The sequence below is a fragment of the Narcine bancroftii genome, chromosome 1, assembly GCF_036971445.1.
Source record: "Narcine bancroftii isolate sNarBan1 chromosome 1, sNarBan1.hap1, whole genome shotgun sequence".
In the NCBI taxonomy this organism is placed as follows: Eukaryota; Metazoa; Chordata; class Chondrichthyes; order Torpediniformes; family Narcinidae; genus Narcine; species Narcine bancroftii.
This window is the reverse complement of record NC_091469.1, coordinates 378,539,442-378,556,930: the sequence shown is the minus strand read 5'-3', so window position 1 is coordinate 378,556,930 and position 17,489 is coordinate 378,539,442. Positions and strand designations below refer to the sequence as shown.

The following is a 17,489-nucleotide window of genomic DNA, read 5'->3' as shown; positions in this document are numbered from 1 at the left end:
AGGGTGAGAATGAGATTTGCCAGGCAGATGAAAGTATTGGGGAAAACTGGTCAGGATGTTGGCCAGGAGGAAACAGGGTGCTGTGAGGCATTCCTGATGGGAAGTAGAGGTGCAGAGACTGGCCATCCAGAGTGAAAATGGTGGAGGCCAGGAAATTGAAAGTTGTCAAAATTACAGTGGCCATTTAGGGATTTCCTTTCTGCGGAAGAAGAGTTGGCCTTGTTTGATCCCGCCTCATTATAACCTGTTTGAAGGCTGAGCTATGTGTTGAAATGGAGTGCAAGCAAGGAGTTGACCATGGAGGAGGAGCTCTTGTTCTTGACCCTGCTCCAGTTCTCATCAGGCAGACTGGGTTGTCCTTGCCACCATTACAACATGGGACATTCATGGGAGAAGCTGTCATTGCAATGAGCAGAATGTCATGCTGTACCAAGTTGACACTGCCCTGCAGCTTGAACCAGTGGGTGGAAGGGGAAACTGGGCAATCTGCTTGGACCTCTGCGTGGGCTCATGTCGAAGGCGCTGCCGGCATAGCTAGTAGGTTGGACCCAATTCAGACGAACTGGGTTAAACTTGTGGGGATCCTTGAAAGTGAGAAATGCCAGGTCCTGAGTGTCGAGCAAACCAGGTTCGAATGGCAAAGCGACGATGGAGGGACCCGGCGCTGATCTGTGAGAACAGATCTCCCTTCTCCACTGAAACGGTGCCGTGGTCCTGTGACGCCCTCTTGGCTGAAGCAGAGCAGAGGTTTGCTCGACACGTAAAGGATGCAATGTTTCAAAAAGCTTGTCTGGCAAAACTGTGGACTAATTGGCAATAAATATCCCTTTTGTCTGAGCCGTGGTTTAAATCAGACGCGCCTTTCCGCGCATTCCAGAAGTAGCTCCTTCAGCTGAAGAGCGGAAGAGCCTGGATTGGGGGTGGGGGGTTTGTTTTCTTAAAAGGGAGAAAATCTGGAGCCTTGGCTGTGGTTGGGATGCCCGAAGCGGGTGAGTCGGTCATGTGGTGCAGCTTCGCGCAGCGGCGAGGAATCGGGCTGACGATGGACGTGGGATCAGCAGGGGGGTCGTCCTGAATATTCTGTTCCCCCCCCCCCTCCCCCAGGCGGCTGGAAGATGCCGGCGGCAGACGCTGTGACCATGTCCACCGTTCACCGGCTGTCCTCCACCGCAGCCCAAGGTGCACGATTCGGTTGTTTGCCAAGGATGCAGAGAACGAACGGGGCCGTGTGTTGTCACTGACGATGCCTTCCTTTAACGATCCTGCACAGCTCTGCTTCGGCAGGCCCGCACTGGACGTGACTCTTGTGATAATTCAGTAAATAATGGCTCAAATCTTTCTGCAGCCTTCTCTTTGTCGATGTTGTGGAGCCGATGTCCGCCGCTGCTCTCTCTCTCTGTGCATCTAACACATTCTTGGTTTGCAGTTGAATCAGCGAGGGAAATGTTGATGTGGTGTTGTTTTATTTCGTGTGTGTGTGTGGCATTGTGTTGGGTGGACTTTGCCTCCCAGATTTTAATCCTGCTCATGGCAGGGGAATATCTTTCTTGACAGCAAACGGCACCTGGGTATTTGCAAATTAAAAATTTCAATCGTTGACCTTTCTTCCATGTTAATATTCTCTGTTAACCCTTTCCGACGACGGCTCAACTTGCACTTTAAACAAAAGATTTACTGACCTCTTCTCCCCTCCCCCAGACTTGGAAGATTTCTAGCTCTAAATGACAAAAGCTTGTTTGTCGATTAAACCCTGTAATGGAAAGATGACGGATGCTCTGTATATGGCTGTGTACCATGATCATGGAAGACGAGCTATACAGCAAAGGTTAGCTTCCTGAGGACAGAATGGGGCCTGGGTGGAATTTCACTGTCAGTGGAAGCTTGTCCAAACGGAAGGTCATGGTGCTTTAAGTCTGACCACCACGTTTTGTGAGCCATTTGACTTGTGTGTGTGTGTGTGTTTCTATTTAAACAGCGGGGAGCATCAGAAATAGCATTTTGTGGCCTACACTGCTTTGATCCATTTTGATGACTGTTGTAATATTGGCTGAGGTTAAGGTTATTAAGTGATGTACGATAAGGGTCATCCGAAGGTTCCAGAACAGTTTATTTGCTTGATTATCAAGCTATTGAATCTCTCCTTGTTACACTAATCAGCGACTGCTCCAACACCACTAATAGGGCTGCCTTGCACTATGGTAACTGTGAATATGTATTGTCTTTCCATCTTTTGAATTTACCTTATTTTTTTTTTTAAATGTAGTGTATACTATTTTAAAATTAAATATTAGTTTGGCTGCAGCAAGCAAGTCTTTCATCTGGACATTGTACAATATATATGACAATAAATGCATGATCATATTCAGTAGGACTTTGTAAGTTCAGCCAGTTTCGAGAGCCTGGGCCTTGAACCTGCTGGGGCTTGTTTATGCAAGGCGCTCTTATTGTTCTGTAAAGCTGACTTCCTTGCCTGCAGCCTTTCAGTTATTAATGCAATGTTCAAATTATTAATATAATGGGCATCTCAGTATTTTAATGAATGTGGTGAAGTATTGAGCATGTTTCGAGAGATGAAACAATTTGTCTGGTGATATTTTCGTGTTGTCTCTTGTGGCCTTACACTGGTATTTAATGCAAGCACAAAAGCACTGGAGAAACAGAGTCCTTCGTCAGGCCTGTAATGTTGACAATGCCCCATTGCTTTCTATGGAAGCTGCCTGGCTTGCTGGGTTTCTCCAGCACTTAATGTGCATTGCCCTACAATCACAGTGTCTGTAGACTTTCCTGTTTACACTAGTATTGAATGAAAACTTCTGCCTTCTACAGACTGACTTTCCTGGCCTGATCAGGTTTCCATTTACCAGCCATAATGATTTAGAGCTGGGCACACCTAAGCCAACTCTGTCCTCTCCATCAGATCACCTGTCCAATGACTTTATGTAGAAAGCATGGAAAGACTTACTGCAGCTTAACCTAACTTGTTAATGTTGGAAATCTGCCTTGAGAGGCACTGCTGGCACGGACAGAGTTTAGTGCAAACCTTAAAAACGCAACCCAGAGACAATACCTTTTATCCATTGTCTATTTGAATTGTGGGACTCAGTTTTAAACACCTACCTGTTTAGATTTTGCTTTTGGCAAGTACCAGGTGGCCAATTTCCTGTCTTTTGTAGGCACAGACAACTGTGTCTGTGTCTCTGTCTGTGTGTGGACGGCTAGGAGATAGAGGATTGCATAACTCACTGTTCAATAACCAGCTTAACGGGGTTGTTTGGAAAGTTGCCCCATAGGTTCCCTTTAAAACTCTCCCCTAAGCCCTATCAGAATCAGGAATTATTGTCATGAACAAGTCACGAAATTTGTTGTTTTGCAGCAGCGTCATGGTGTAAACGTTCATATTATAACCATCTTACAACATGACTATATAAAAAATAAAATAACAATAATACTGCATGAAAAGTAAGGCAGTGTCTTTGGTTCATTGATCATTCAGGAATCTGATGGCAGTGGGGAAGAAGCTGTCCTTGTGCTGCTGAGTGCTCGTCTTTAGGCTCCTGTACCTTTTCCCCGATGGTAGCAGAGTGAAGAGGGCATGGCCTGGGTGGTGGGGGTCTTTGAGGTTGGAGGCTGCTTTTTTAAGCCACCACCTCATTTAGATGTCCTTGATGGAGTGAAGTCTGGTGCCCTGATGTCGCAGGCTGAGTTTATTCTTGTCCTGAGAGTTGGCGCCTCCCCACCAGGCAGTGATGCAACCAGCCAGAATGTCCTCCACAGTACCTTTATACAAGTTTCGGTGACAAACTGAATCGCCTCAGACACCTCATAAAGTGTAGCCGCTGGTGATCCTTCTTTATGATATATCAACATGGAGGCTCCAGGACAGATCCTCAGAGATGTTGACACGCAGGAATTTGAAGTTCTTGACTCTCTCCACTACTGAGCCCTCGATGAGGGCTGGGTCATGTTCCCCTGACTTCTTTCTGAAGTCCACAATCATCTCTTTGGTTTTGCTGACGTTGAGCGCAAGGTTGTTGTCGTTGCACCATTCAACAAGCTGATCTATCTCCCTCATGTACATTTCCTCATTGCTGTTTGTGATTCTTCCAACAACTGTGGTGTCATGGGCCAACTTGTAGATAGCATTGGAATTGTGCTTGGCCACAGAGTCGTGGGTGTATAATGAGTAGAGCAATGGGCTAAGTACACCCTTGGGGTGCGCCTGTGTTGATGATCAGTGAGGAAGAGATGCTGTTTTGAATGCCTACTGACTAGTCTTCCAATGATAAAGTCATGGATCTCGTTGCAGAGAGGTGTACAGAGACCTAGAGTTTGTAGATTCTTGACCAACACTGAGGGAATAATGGTATTGAAGGTTGAGCTGTAGTCTATGAAGATCAGCCATATGTATGAATTGCTGTTTGAGGTGATCCAGTGCTGAGTGGAGAACCAGTGATAATGCATTTGCCCTGGAGTGATTGAGATGATGGGCAAATTGCAGTGGGTCCAGATCTTTGGTTAGATGTGTGTTAATTCCGTCCATAACCAGCCTCTTCGTCACAGTGGAAGTTAGTGCTAGTGGGTGGTAGTCAGTGAGGCAGCCCACTCCACTCCTCTTGGATATCTTGACGATTGATGCCCTTTTGAAGTTGTTTGGACCTCTAACTGCCATAGTGAGAATTTGAAAATGTCTGTGAACACTCCGGGTAGTTGGTTGGTGCAGATTTTCAGTACCCTGCTTAGGGCCTGACGCCTCGCGAGAGTCCATCCTCTTGAATGATGTTCTGATGACTCCCCTCAGAGACAGATATCACAGGGTCCACAGCCTTTGCAGGCATTCTATTTGACACTGTTTGGTTCTTCTTCTCAAAGTGGGCATAGAGGTGCTTAGATGCTCCTACCCGTGGAAAAATATTGAGATCATCCACTTCAGTATGCCCCTCATGAATTATCTAATTTTTAAAAAAACTTCTAAACTCTAGCACTGTCTGTGTGTAGTTTGCTCGTTTTATGATTGCGTGGGTTTCTTTTGAATATTTCATTTTCCTCCCACAACCCATTCTCATGCCACCTGGTATATTAATTGTCTCACTATAGCTTGTCCTTAATCTTTTGGTGAGTTGTAAATGTGGGAGAATGAAATAGGGTTATTATAAATGGGTGATTAATTGTTGATGCAGACTTGGTGGGCAGAATGGTCTGTATAACTCACTAGCTCTATGACTCGAAATCCTGTTGTTAGTGTTGTTGCTTGAGTAATTTGCCCTGGAGCAGCCTTTGGAAAGTCAGTATTCTGCTTTTTTCCCCCCTTTTTGTTTGACCATTTGTGGATATTGTTATGAGCCTGTTTTGTTCAGTCCGCACACCAATGGCTTGTGGATTCAAATCCTGTAATGGAGCTCAAAACATTGCTCCATATTTCGCTGCTAAACTGAAAAGAAGGCTACATTGTTTGACACGCTGTCACCATTGCATTCACTGGTGCTCACACACTTTAAGCTCTCAATATTTCTATGGTTTACATAAGAAAGATTAAATGCAGTGATCGGACAATTTTCATCCTTTACACAGCTTCATCCACCTTAATTCTTCACTGGTGGATTTGACTTCTTGCTGTCTGCCATTTGGTAAAACACAGCAGTTTAGATTCAGATCAATCATCAGGAAATTGTCCTGCAACGGATGCTGCATGGTATAACAAAATCTGTGTCCTTAGTTTCTCCAACTCGTATTCTCTTTTTTGCAGAAATCTTCAAACTTCTTTCAAATTTGTATACGCACATCAATTTATTTCAGTGAAATGAAGCCTATGAATGACTTAGATTTTCCATCTGCTGCCATTTTAATTCTGGCAAATAAGAATGTTGATCTTTGATTTGTTGCCACCAATAGTGAAACTAAATCGAAAACTAGGCCTGTGATGGAAAGAGCCATTGAAAGGCAAGTTAACCTTTCGGTTTGCCAATCTGATCTTTTAGACTTATGGAGTTCTACAGCATGAAAACAGGCGCATAGGCCCAATGTCTTTGCAGGTCAGGTTGCCTACCTGAACTTGGCACATACACTTCTAAATGTACCTGTCTTCTTTTTCTTTGGCTTGGCTTCGCGGACGAAGATTTATGGAGGGGGTAAAAGTCCACGTCAGCTGCAGGCTCGTTTGTGGCTGACAAGTCCGATGCGGGACAGGCAGACACGGTTGCAGCGGCTGCAGGGGAAAATTGGTTGGTTGGGGTTGGGTGTTGGGTTTTTCCTCCTTTGCCTTTTGTCAGTGAGGTGGGCTCTGCGGTCTTCTTCAAAGGAGGTTGCTGCCCGCCAAACTGTGAGGCGCCAAGATGCACGGTTTGAGGCGATATCAGCCCACTGGCGGTGGTCAATGTGGCAGGCACCAAGAGATTTCTTTAGGCAGTCCTTGTACCTTTTCTTTGGTGCACCTCTGTCACGGTGGCCAGTGGAGAGCTCGCCATATAACACGATCTTGGGAAGGCGATGGTCCTCCATTCTGGAGACGTGACCCACCCAGCGCAGCTGGATCTTCAGCAGCGTGGACTCGATGCTGTCGGCGTCTGCCATCTCGAGTACTTCGACGTTAGGGATGAAAGCGCTCCAATGGATGTTGAGGATGGAGCGGAGACAACGCTGGTGGAAGCGTTCTAGGAGCCGTAGGTGGTGCCGGTAGAGGACCCATGATTCGGAGCCGAACAGGAGTGTGGGTATGACAACGGCTCTGTATACGCTTATCTTTGTGAGGTTTTTCAGTTGGTTGTTTTTCCAGACTCTTTTGTGTAGTCTTCCAAAGGCGCTATTTGCCTTGGCGAGTCTGTTGTCTATCTCATTGTCGATCCTTGCATCTGATGAAATGGTGCAGCCGAGATAGGTAAACTGGTTGACCGTTTTGAGTTTTGTGTGCCCGATGGAGATGTGGGGGGGCTGGTAGTCATAGTGGGGAGCTGGCTGATGGAGGACCTCAGTTTTCTTCAAGCTGACTTCCAGGCCAAACATTTTGGCAGTTGTCTTAATGTCTTTATAATTGTATCTAATTGCAACAAGAAAATGAAAAATATAACAGATGCTGGAAGCCTGAAACAAAAACAGAAAATGTTAGAAAGATTCGCAAGTCAAGTTCATTTTGTGGAAAGAAATCAATTAGTACATGGAGCAGAAGATCCATTGTCAGAACTGGGCAAAAAGGGAAAACGAGTTTGTTTTAAGTCCTGTGCACAAAAATGCTGGAGAAACTTGGGTGACACAGCAACCATAGGAAGTAAAAGGCAGTCGAACTTTTGGTCCTGAGCTCCCCTTCAGATTTTCTGAAAATCAGGTAGATGCCTGAATAAAAAAGAGGATAGGGCTAAGAATGCAGGCTAATAAGGGGATCTAGGTGAGAGGGGAAGAAGCTGAGATGATAGGGGAAGAGGGCACAGGGTCAAAAACGATAACTCTGAGAGGAAAGGAAGGGGTTGGGATAAAAAGACAGGGATGAGGGAGAGAGGTAAATGGAAATTGGAGAAGTCTATTTGGAGACTGCCGAAGCGTTGTTGTTCCTCTAATTTGTGGGTGGTCTCAACTCTACATGGCATGGGACCATGGACAGACATTTCAGTGGGGCCATGGGGCGTGGAATTGAAGTGGTTGGCCCCACTGGAAGGTCCTTGTGGAGTTGCTGGCATTGGACAACAGGATTAGGGCGAGGCCAGGGTTGGCCATGGTCTTCTTTATATTTTCCTTGTGAAATGGATCATTGGGGCAATCAGAACAAACAGAAGCGCACATCTTGTTTGTTTAAAAATAGCTCGACCTTCCCAGTCTTATGACTTATTTTCTTGAGATGCATCTGGGATACTAAATGATAAAATATTCTCAAGAACAGTTTCTTTCCAACAGCAATCAGACTCTTGAACTCATGGACTGTTTGCACTATTGCAAGTCACATTTTTGCACAAAATATTTTGTGAATATTATCTTTCGTATTTATTGCCTCTTTTAATTTAATTAGTATCCTCTTCGTTCGTTTGTTCAGCTTCAGCAAGTGAGAATTTTTCTGTTTGTATTTTGTACAATGTATACAACAATAACTGGTTATAATCAAAGCGAGCAATGTCTCGGGTGACTTTTTGTGGAAGGTTTTTTGGAATGAACTGGAATGTTTGATTAGGTTGCGAAGTGGGTTATTTTGGGATGGTGAGTGCGCCCCTTGCAAAACTTGCATTATTGAGCAAATGAGAGATTGTAATGAACTCAGCCCTGTTTTTCACACGTGTAACATACAGGCTAGGCTGAAAGGACGACACAGATGAAGGCATTGAGGAAAAGTCACAGATTTGTGCTTCACAGAATTTAATTTTTCAGCTTGTACAGCTTTTTTCTTTCCTGAGCTTTCTTTTTTTTTCCCTCTGGGCCACTTTAGTTACAGCTCCATTTTGGTTGACTGATCCAGAAATAGTTTCCCTCAGGGTGAATGGTGCACCTGTATGGTTTCTGATGCTTTCCTTTGGGGGTGGGGTTTGCTTTTGAATTCATTTATTGTGCTTTGAACAAGTGGACAAGGCCCCACACCAAAAGGAGATACTAGACCAGTTGTCCACTCTCTCTTTGACCACCATCAAGTATGTAAATCTCCAAATTAACTAATTATAAAAGTTCATCAACTTGTGTTCTCTGTGAGAATTGGCAGAATGCAAATTAGTTCAATTTTCATGTTTTGTTTTAGCATTGCTTTTGCTGTAGCATTGTTTACTGATTTATGATGCTTTGGCCATGTAGGTTCTCTCAGTAATGGTTCCTCAAACGGACCCGTACCATTGCCCGAGGCGGGAATTGGAACTGGGAAGGAGGACGGGTCAAATGTATCGCAGAAAGGAGACGGAAATGATACAAGCTCATCGGAGAATGAAGAAGGGCCAGTAAGAAAGAGGTTAGTTCTGAAATATCCTACCAATAATATTAACATTTGTTGAATGTTGCACCTGTGTGATAGTACAGATTCTATCACTAATGTGTATATGTACAGATTGTAGTGTAGGATGACTGTGATTAGCTGAGAGCGAGCGTAGCCACACCTACTGGCAGGTCTTAAAGGATTGCTCCTTGCCAGACCAGGTCATTCTGGACTGGTCGACCTACATGTGATATGCTCCAGTCTTTTAGTTAATAAAAGCTTTGGTTTGGATCAACAAGTCTTTGGTTCTTTCGACGTGCTCTACAACCTGTAGAGGATTCCTTCTCTTCAGTCTGTCAGTCTGTTAAGTCAGTGTGAAAATCTGAGTACTACTTTTGTTCACCGTAGGCTAACACAAACAATTCACCACACAGAGCTCTTTACTAATGACAAGGTAATCTTAATGTTCCTAATGTTAGTGTATCTCTCAGTTGACTGATTTTTCTATTGCATGTTAGTAGTTAGATTGGCCAACAAGAAATGACAGATCCTCATCACAGTTCCAGACTTTTGAAGCTCTTCTTCCTGACTGTTCTCCGGAGTTGTTGATTTTTTAGAATTCTTCAGGTGGTTACATTTTTTCTAGTCATTCATTGACAGGGTGAGCAGAGGCCAAAATGCTGCTATACTTTGCTTTCACAAAGCAGGTGCTTGTTCTGTTCTGAGTGAAACATAAAAGTCTGCAGTTGCAGTGATCTGTGTGAAAACACAAATACTGGAGGAACTCAGCTGGTCTCGCATTGTCCATAGGAGGTAAAGAAATATTACGGATGTTTTGGAGTGTGCCCTCCTTCAAGGTATCTTGACTTGACCCCAGTTAACTATTTTGCAGATTTAACTCTTCCCTGGCCAATATCTGCAAGTGTTGCATTTTGCTGGTTCAAAGTGAATTGAGTTTGTAGTTTTCACCACTGTGCCTATTTTATAGATAAGTTCTAAAACCTCACAGTGGTAAATGGGTAGAATTTCATTTTAAAAGGAGCATTCATTTGAGCTCTAAATATGGTCCTGTAGTTCTTCGGGAGAATGCCAGTCTTACCACAAAGGTAAGACCATGAACACTCCTGCATCAGGCAGCAGAGAGTCATGTTCGTAAAAAGTATGTCAGGGTTAATGTGCGTCTCGTTGTGAGATTTGTGCATTTGGTGCACTAAGGCTTGTCGTGATAGGCAGATTAAACAAACATTGGTTACATTTTCATTTTATGATCAAGTTTCTGACCATGCAATAGGAGGTATCAAAATGAATAATTGTAGAATTCAAATATTTGTATTTAAAGAATATGGCTTGAATAACTGTATTAAAGTGAAAATGTAAACAACAACGTCATTTTTTTTCTTTCCTTTTAAAATATTTTTATTGATTTCTTTTCCTACAAAACAATTATGGAATGCATATTAATGATAAATGACAAATTAGATAACTCAAATATAAAGCACATATAGCACAAATATAATTCAAAATTACATCAAGTAGACAAAATTTTCCTTGTACAGTGTGATTCTAAACTCCGTCCCCTAACCCAAGGTGTATGACTCCGGAAAATATGTACTTCGATCATGAAATAAAATGGAAAATATTAAAATTTGAAAATAATGTTATGTCTCGAGGTTATGAAATCTTGAAATTTGAAATCTTGTATTTGAATGATGTATCTTTTCTAAATTTAAACAGGATTTAATGTCCCTGAGCCATTGAGCATGAATGGGTGGGGCAGCATCCTTCCGTCTAAACAATATTGCACATCTAGCCAGGAAAGATGCAAAAGACAGAATGTGACATTTAATTGGAGTTAGAGGAATATCATCTTCTCCAGTTGTACCAAAAAGAACCACCAGAGAATTTGGCTCTAAATTTACATGTAAAATTAAAATATAGAGTTTAAAATACCTCCCTCCAATATTTTTCAAGGCTAGGACATGTCCAAAACATATCAATTAAAGAAGCCTTTTCTCTCTTGCATTTATCATACTAAAGATTTACATCTGAATAGATATGAGATGATTTAACTTTAGACATATGAGCCCTATGTTCAACTTTAAATTGTAACAAACAAGAATGTAGTATTAACCAGCTTAAAAATGAGATCCTAAGCTTTGTCTGTTAATGTATGGTTTAAATCCTGTTCCCAGGGATTTTTGATTTTAACTAGAGGGACATGTTTCAAACCCACCAGCTTTTCATAAATAATTGATACTAAACCCGTGCGAGAATGTTATAACCTAAATATCATATCAACAGTGTTCACATCAGGTGTTCGTGGAAAATCTTTTATCAGAGATTTAAGCAAATATCTAATTTGCAAATATCTGAAAAAATGAATATTTGGTAAGTTGAACTTTTTAGACAACTGTTCAAATGATACAAAACTATTATCAATTAAAAGATCTTTGAAGCATTCAGTACCTAATCTAAAACAATCATGAGAACCAGGATCTTGTATTGAAAAAGATTATTGGATACAATAGAGCTTGAAAGAAAAACAATGAAGTCCAAGATGTTTTCTAAACTTCACCCAAACTCTTAACAGCATGCCTGACAATAGGATTATCAATTGATTTATTTAAAGAGCCGGGAAGTGAGGATCCAAGAAGTGCTGGAATGGAAAGGTTTTTTTTTAGCAGAATTCAATTCCATTGCTGACCGTGCTGGACTGTCCACTTGATTATGAAAATGTAACCAGAACATTTGTTGACTGCCCAGTAGTAACATGTAAAACTTGGTAGAACCATGCCTCCATTCTTTTCAAGTGAATCAAAAAATAATTTAGGAATGAAAATTGGGTAGAGTGAAGAACATATAAAAATTTAAGTAAATATTCATTTTAATAGAATATACAACCGACCAGGGATAAAGAGAGGGACGACCATTGTGTTAAAGACTGTTTCATTTTTGTCATTTTTTTAATATAACCTCAATTTGTAAACAAGTTACTACCACTGGGGTATGAAATTATATTTAGTTAGATTGATGAGAGTCTGCATGGTTTGAGAATAGGAGACACTATTTTCTTTTTGCGCTGATTTGAATTCTCCCAGTTTATCCATTTTGTAGCTTCCAGGCAGGTATTTGAAATACACTCCTCCAGGTTGAAAGACTGCTTCTTTTTCTCTGTTATTAGACTTTTGAATGGAGCTCTCATTAGTAAAAGATGATGCCTGGCACTATTTTACTGTACTTTTCTTTATACCTTTATCTTACAGTAACATTGTTTTTATCATTGCACAACCTGCTGTATTTGAGTGTGGAGAGCACACAAAACGAAATCTCACTATCTCAGTACATGAGACAATAAATAATTCAGCATTCAAATTATGGTCTTAACATGAATTGATTGGAAGCACCTTTATCTATCCCATTGGTCTTTGATTCAAGCCATGCTCCTGAAGTCGATGATCTTGTGCAATTGAGATCTCACAAAGGAAAATAAATGACTTCAGCCTTTCCTTGTAGATACGATTTGGTAAATATACTTTTATCTTGACTCCTTTGTACTGCTTCTGCTTGACCCCGATATGTGGTAGCAATTAGAGAGTGAAGTTTTGAGTGCAACACAATGATATTAAACCGTATGAGACAAAATGAAAGTATCTGTGTGCAGTGATGGTTTGAGAAGCTGCCCTAGTCTGAACACAAATAACCAAATAATTTGATTAAGATTAGATTGAAGAAAGTTGTTTGGTTTCACTTTGATGTCATTACATCCCATACTGCTGTTGCAGATAAGATTAGAGCTGGTTTGTTGTGAAGGGAGTTATTTATTAAGATCATATGTGGGAAGGTGAAATAGAAAACCCATTATGGTTTCAGTGAGATACTAAAATGCCTGGGTTCCTTTAGGAAAGCACCCCATTATTTTGGACAGATCTCCAAATGTCACTGATATATACTGCGATGTTTCTGACAAACCTTTCAGGCTTTCTCTATTTCTCACCATTGATTCTTGAGCGCAATGCCTTTACAGCACCAGCGACTTGAGTTTGAATCTGGCGCTGACTGTAAGAAGGATGTTCATTCTTCCTGTGTTTCCTCTGGGTGCTCCGGTTTCCTCCTACATTCCAAAGACGTGCAGGGTTGATAGGTTAATTGGTCAGATAATGCAGTGATTTTGCACTGTATTTATTTGAAGTATATTTGAGTTTTATATGGTTTTTTTGTTGTCATACCCACACTCTTGTTCGGCTCCGAATCATGGGTCCTCTACCGGCTTCACCTACGGCTCCTAGAACGCTTCAACCAGCGTTGTCTCCGCTCCATCCTCAACATTCATTGGAGCGCCTTCATCCCTGACATCGAAGTACTCGAGATGGCAGAGGCCGACAGCATCGAGTCCACACTGCTGAAGATCCAGCTGCGCTGGGTGGGTCACGTCTCCAGAATGGAGGACCATCGCCTTCCCAAGATCGTGTTATATGGCGAGCTCTCCACTGGCCATCGTGTCAGAGGTGCACCAAATAAGAGATACAAGGACTGCCTAAAGAAATCTCTTGGTGCCGGCCACATTGACCACCGCCAGTGGGCTGATATCGCCTCAAACCGTGCATCTTGGCGCCTCACAGTTCGGCGGGCAGCAACCTCCTTTGAAGAAGACCGCAGACCCCACCTCACTGACAAAAGGCAAAGGAGGACACCCAACTCCAACCAACCAATTTTCCCCTGCATCCACTACAACCGTGTCTGCCTGTCCCGCATCGGACTTGTCAGCCACAAACGAGCCTGCAGCTGACGTGGACATTTACCCCCTCCATAAATCTTCGTCCGTGAAGCCAAGCCAAAGAAGAAGATATAAATATAGATCTATTCTTTTGGAGTAGGATGAGATTTTCAACTTTTTTTCTGTAAAAACAATTTCATAAAATGATCAAGGATTATGATGAATTTTTAAGTTCAAAGAGTATGACATATCATTTGGTTTGTGTTGCAAATGTCATTGGATTAAGACCCGGTTACAGTATATCACTGAATAAGTTAGTTTGAAGCAAATCCATCTATAATTGGTCTTCAAGCTTTGAAATGGGGTTTTGAACAGAGAACTTCAGAGTAAATTTGTTTAATCAAAGTGCTCAGTGAGTGAGATCAATCACTGATGATGCTCCAAAACCATTCCTCCCAAGAACTGTTTGCAGATTAGATAGAAATAAGCCTTGCACATGCAACAGACTCTATTGTTGATACTTATCTCAGAAACACACCCGAGCTCATTTAACTACAGCATCCTGTTCCAGTGTTGGTCGTGACCTAATCTGTGGTGAGCTCCAATCCAAGTCATTGCTCTTTTATATCCTGATCACTCCTCTGCACTTCCACCTGGCTCACTCCTTTGTTTAGCTCCACCCATCTCGTGACTATTGTGTCAGGCTCAAGTCTGCAGAGACAATACCTTAGTTACTTGTGAGCACACATTTAATCTTAGAAATTGTTCATTGTGTTCTGCAAAGTTAATTAAAAGTGTGCCAAACCATTAGTAAAACAAGAAAGAAAAGCAAAATTGACTTTGAGTGGCTGTAGATCTCGCCACAAACTCCTTGGATATGCTGCAGAATTCGAATCCTGGTCGCTGGGACTGTAACAGTATTGCACTAACCTCTGCACTAACTGTTTGATATTTCTTTAGTTACCAACTGGATGGTTTATGACAGTGATTCTCAACTTTTTTCCAATCTAAAGCCCACCTGGTATCTGGCCAAAAATGCCAGATACCAAAAATGCCATGGCCACTGATGTCAAAGAGTGAGCAATATTTTCAAGTCAAAGGCACCTCTGCAAGAAGCACGTCTTTGTTTACTTTAAAGTACTTTATTTAACAATTTTAAAGAACCACGGAGACGTGCTATAGCCTACTGGTTGGGAACCATTGATTTAAAATTCAAGCTTTCATTCAGAAAAATATCAAGGTGGCTCAGACCTGTGCATTCGTATATGATTTCTGTGAATTGCTTTGAAAGTTAGAAAGCTGGTGATACTTTTGTAAACTTACCACCTCAATATTTTTGTGGTATTCATTCAATTAGTGAATGCACAGAAAAATGCATGTATTTGATATCTCATGTATGCAAAATTCAAAGGAATTCTATCCCATAATACCTACGGTGACTGGAGCATATTGAAACTCAAACATTATGATGAGACAGGGCTCTCCAATGACTGATGTAGTTTTATTGCGTGTTTGTCATAGACATTTCAACTAGACAGGTATGAACAGACAGCACTACTCTTTTTTTTCTCGAAATGTATCTCCATACATTCATTTCAAATTGACTTAGTATAATATTACATAATAGATACTAAATAATTTTCAAATTTTCACCCCCCCCCCACCTCCCTTAACCCCTTAGGAAACCACCTTGTGGTGGTTAATTCCCAAAAACCCAAATGGGTGTGGTATAAACCACAAGTGGCATATGACTTTCGGGAGCAGAAGTACCACTCCCCCCCCCCCCCCCCCCCCAGGCAGACAAAATACACGTATAAACCAAAAAATCATCATTTCTTATATCCATAAAACCCCGGTCCATCAATTTAACCAATCTTATTCATAAACTCTTTTTTTTTTGAAAATCCAAACTTGATATTAAATTTTGCACCCTTTCCACCCTCCAGCACTACTCTTTGAACAGCTCAACTACATGACCAGGTATAGAAATGCCGTAGGATTTCTGGAACAAGAGGTAAACAATATCCATACTGCAGATGCAGGAATCTGAAGCTAAACACCCTCTGCTAGAGGAACTCAGCGGGTTGAGAAGAATCAGTGGAAGAAGAAAAGTCAACATTTCGATCCAAAGATGGATTTCAATGAAGGGTTCTAGATCGAAAAGTCATCAATCGTTTTTCTCTCACTGCTACTGCTTGAATTGTTGAGTTCCTTCAGATTATTTTCTTTTAGCTCTTTGCTATTGAGGGGCTTGATTTATTTTTGAGTTCTCCCTTGGTTTCTGTAACACTAAATTGCAGCAAAATTGTTAAGTGAGAAATTATTTGCCAGGTAAAAATTAAAATGTTATGAGAAAACATTATAGAACACAGAAATCTACTGCATTGTACAGGCCCTCTGGTCCTCTGTGTTATGCTGATCTAATAACCTAATCTTAACAACTGCTGAGAATTTCCCAACTGCATGACCCTCTTTTTTCTCTCAATTTAAGTTTCTTAAGCGGTGCTTTTGTATCTTCCTCCATCACATTCTATGCACTCACTATTCTCTGTGTCAGAAATGCCCCTCTTGTATATCCAGCCTGTACTTACTTCCAAGCACCTTAAGCTATGCCCCCGGTACAGGTACATGATTATTTACCCGGAACCCTTGGGGGACAGTCTTTTCCGAATTTTGGATATTTCTGGATTTCGGAAAGCCCGTCCGAATTGTGCTGCCGTATCCACCCCAACTCCCTTCCAGGTGCCCGGCTGCCTCCCCCAAGCGCTGGCGGCCTCTCTCCCCACTTACCGGATTTTGGAGCTTTCCGGATTTTAGATGTCCGGATAAAGGATCGTCTCCCTGTATCAACTTTTCAGCCTTGGGGGAAAAAGCCTTTGGCCGTCCAGTGTCTTTCATCATTTTGTACACCTCTAACAGGTAATCTCTCATCCCCCGTAACTCTAAAGAGAAAAGACAGAGTCACTATCTTCATAAAGCATCTATGTCAATCTCCTCTGCATCTTTCCTGTGGTGAGGTGACCAGAACTGTAGGGTCTAACATGTTTGGATTTGCTCCTTTTACCTTCGGAATCGTGAGCCTTTTTATTTACATTTGTATTCAGTCTCTAGTATTTCAGTATCGAGTTTCAACATTACATTCTAAAACTTGACAGCAAGCACCACGAAGTATAGTTATATCAATGTTTGATTGCAGTGTATATCTCTGTGGTGGGATTGATCAATTGATCTGCACTCTTAGTTTCCCCTCTCTTTCTCCCCATATTGCAGTAAAAACAGTAATCCATTCTTGGCCTTGGGACCTAGTCATATTCAGTGCACATGTATATTGTACTATGTACATGACAACAAACATTATCCTGGTAATGGTCCACTGCCAGACATTTGCCTATGCTCCTTTCTACTATGGATTTTTGAATGCTGAGGGGGGCGAGCCAACTATCTCGATTCTGTCGTCATCAGCTGACTGCTGAGTCTCTCCGTGTGACAATTACAGTCAAAGGTCGTTGAACTGATTTTAAATTATTCATAGAAGTTTAAGTGACAAAACAAAAAGTTGAAAACAAAACAATTAAAATGCTGCCAAATAATGAAAGTTGTGCGGAGCTCAGACTCACCATGCATGACAAAATTCCAAATTAAGTCAAACGATCTGGTACCCTGTGATATAGTGACAGCAGAGTTTCCTGGGGATTATTACATCTTACTCTTTAAAAAAAAGTTAGGTCAAAACATAGTTCTGTTTCTCTCTACCACTCACCTCCCGATTTCCCCCACCCCCACAGTATTTGATAAATTTTCCAGTGAAACTAGAGTATCTGAATTCTGGGCCTACAGCCTGGACTTTAGGCAGGCCACACACATCAACTGTGTGGCTGGGTTCTTTCTCCTCCACCTCTTAGA

The 17,489-nt window shown here is 41.8% G+C and overlaps 1 protein-coding gene across 6 annotated transcripts in view; it reads left to right on the top strand.

Annotated features, from left to right (window-relative positions):
• The window catches only part of jarid2b (jumonji and AT-rich interaction domain containing 2b), a 384,803-nt gene that overhangs the window by 194,179 nt on the left and 173,135 nt on the right, over positions 1-17,489 (top strand). For 4 of the 6 annotated variants that reach the window (XM_069913428.1, XM_069913423.1, XM_069913421.1 and 1 more), the window contains one exon: positions 8,758-8,908. Coding sequence is in view for 4 of the 6 variants with exons in the window: in XM_069913423.1 (XP_069769524.1) it covers positions 8,758-8,908 (151 nt within the window). In the remaining 2 variants the exon portion in view is untranslated. Of the gene's footprint in view, positions 1-969; positions 990-1,114; positions 1,180-8,757; positions 8,909-17,489 lie in introns of those variants that run through there. The other 2 variants (XM_069913425.1, XM_069913424.1) reach the window with 2 other exon arrangements.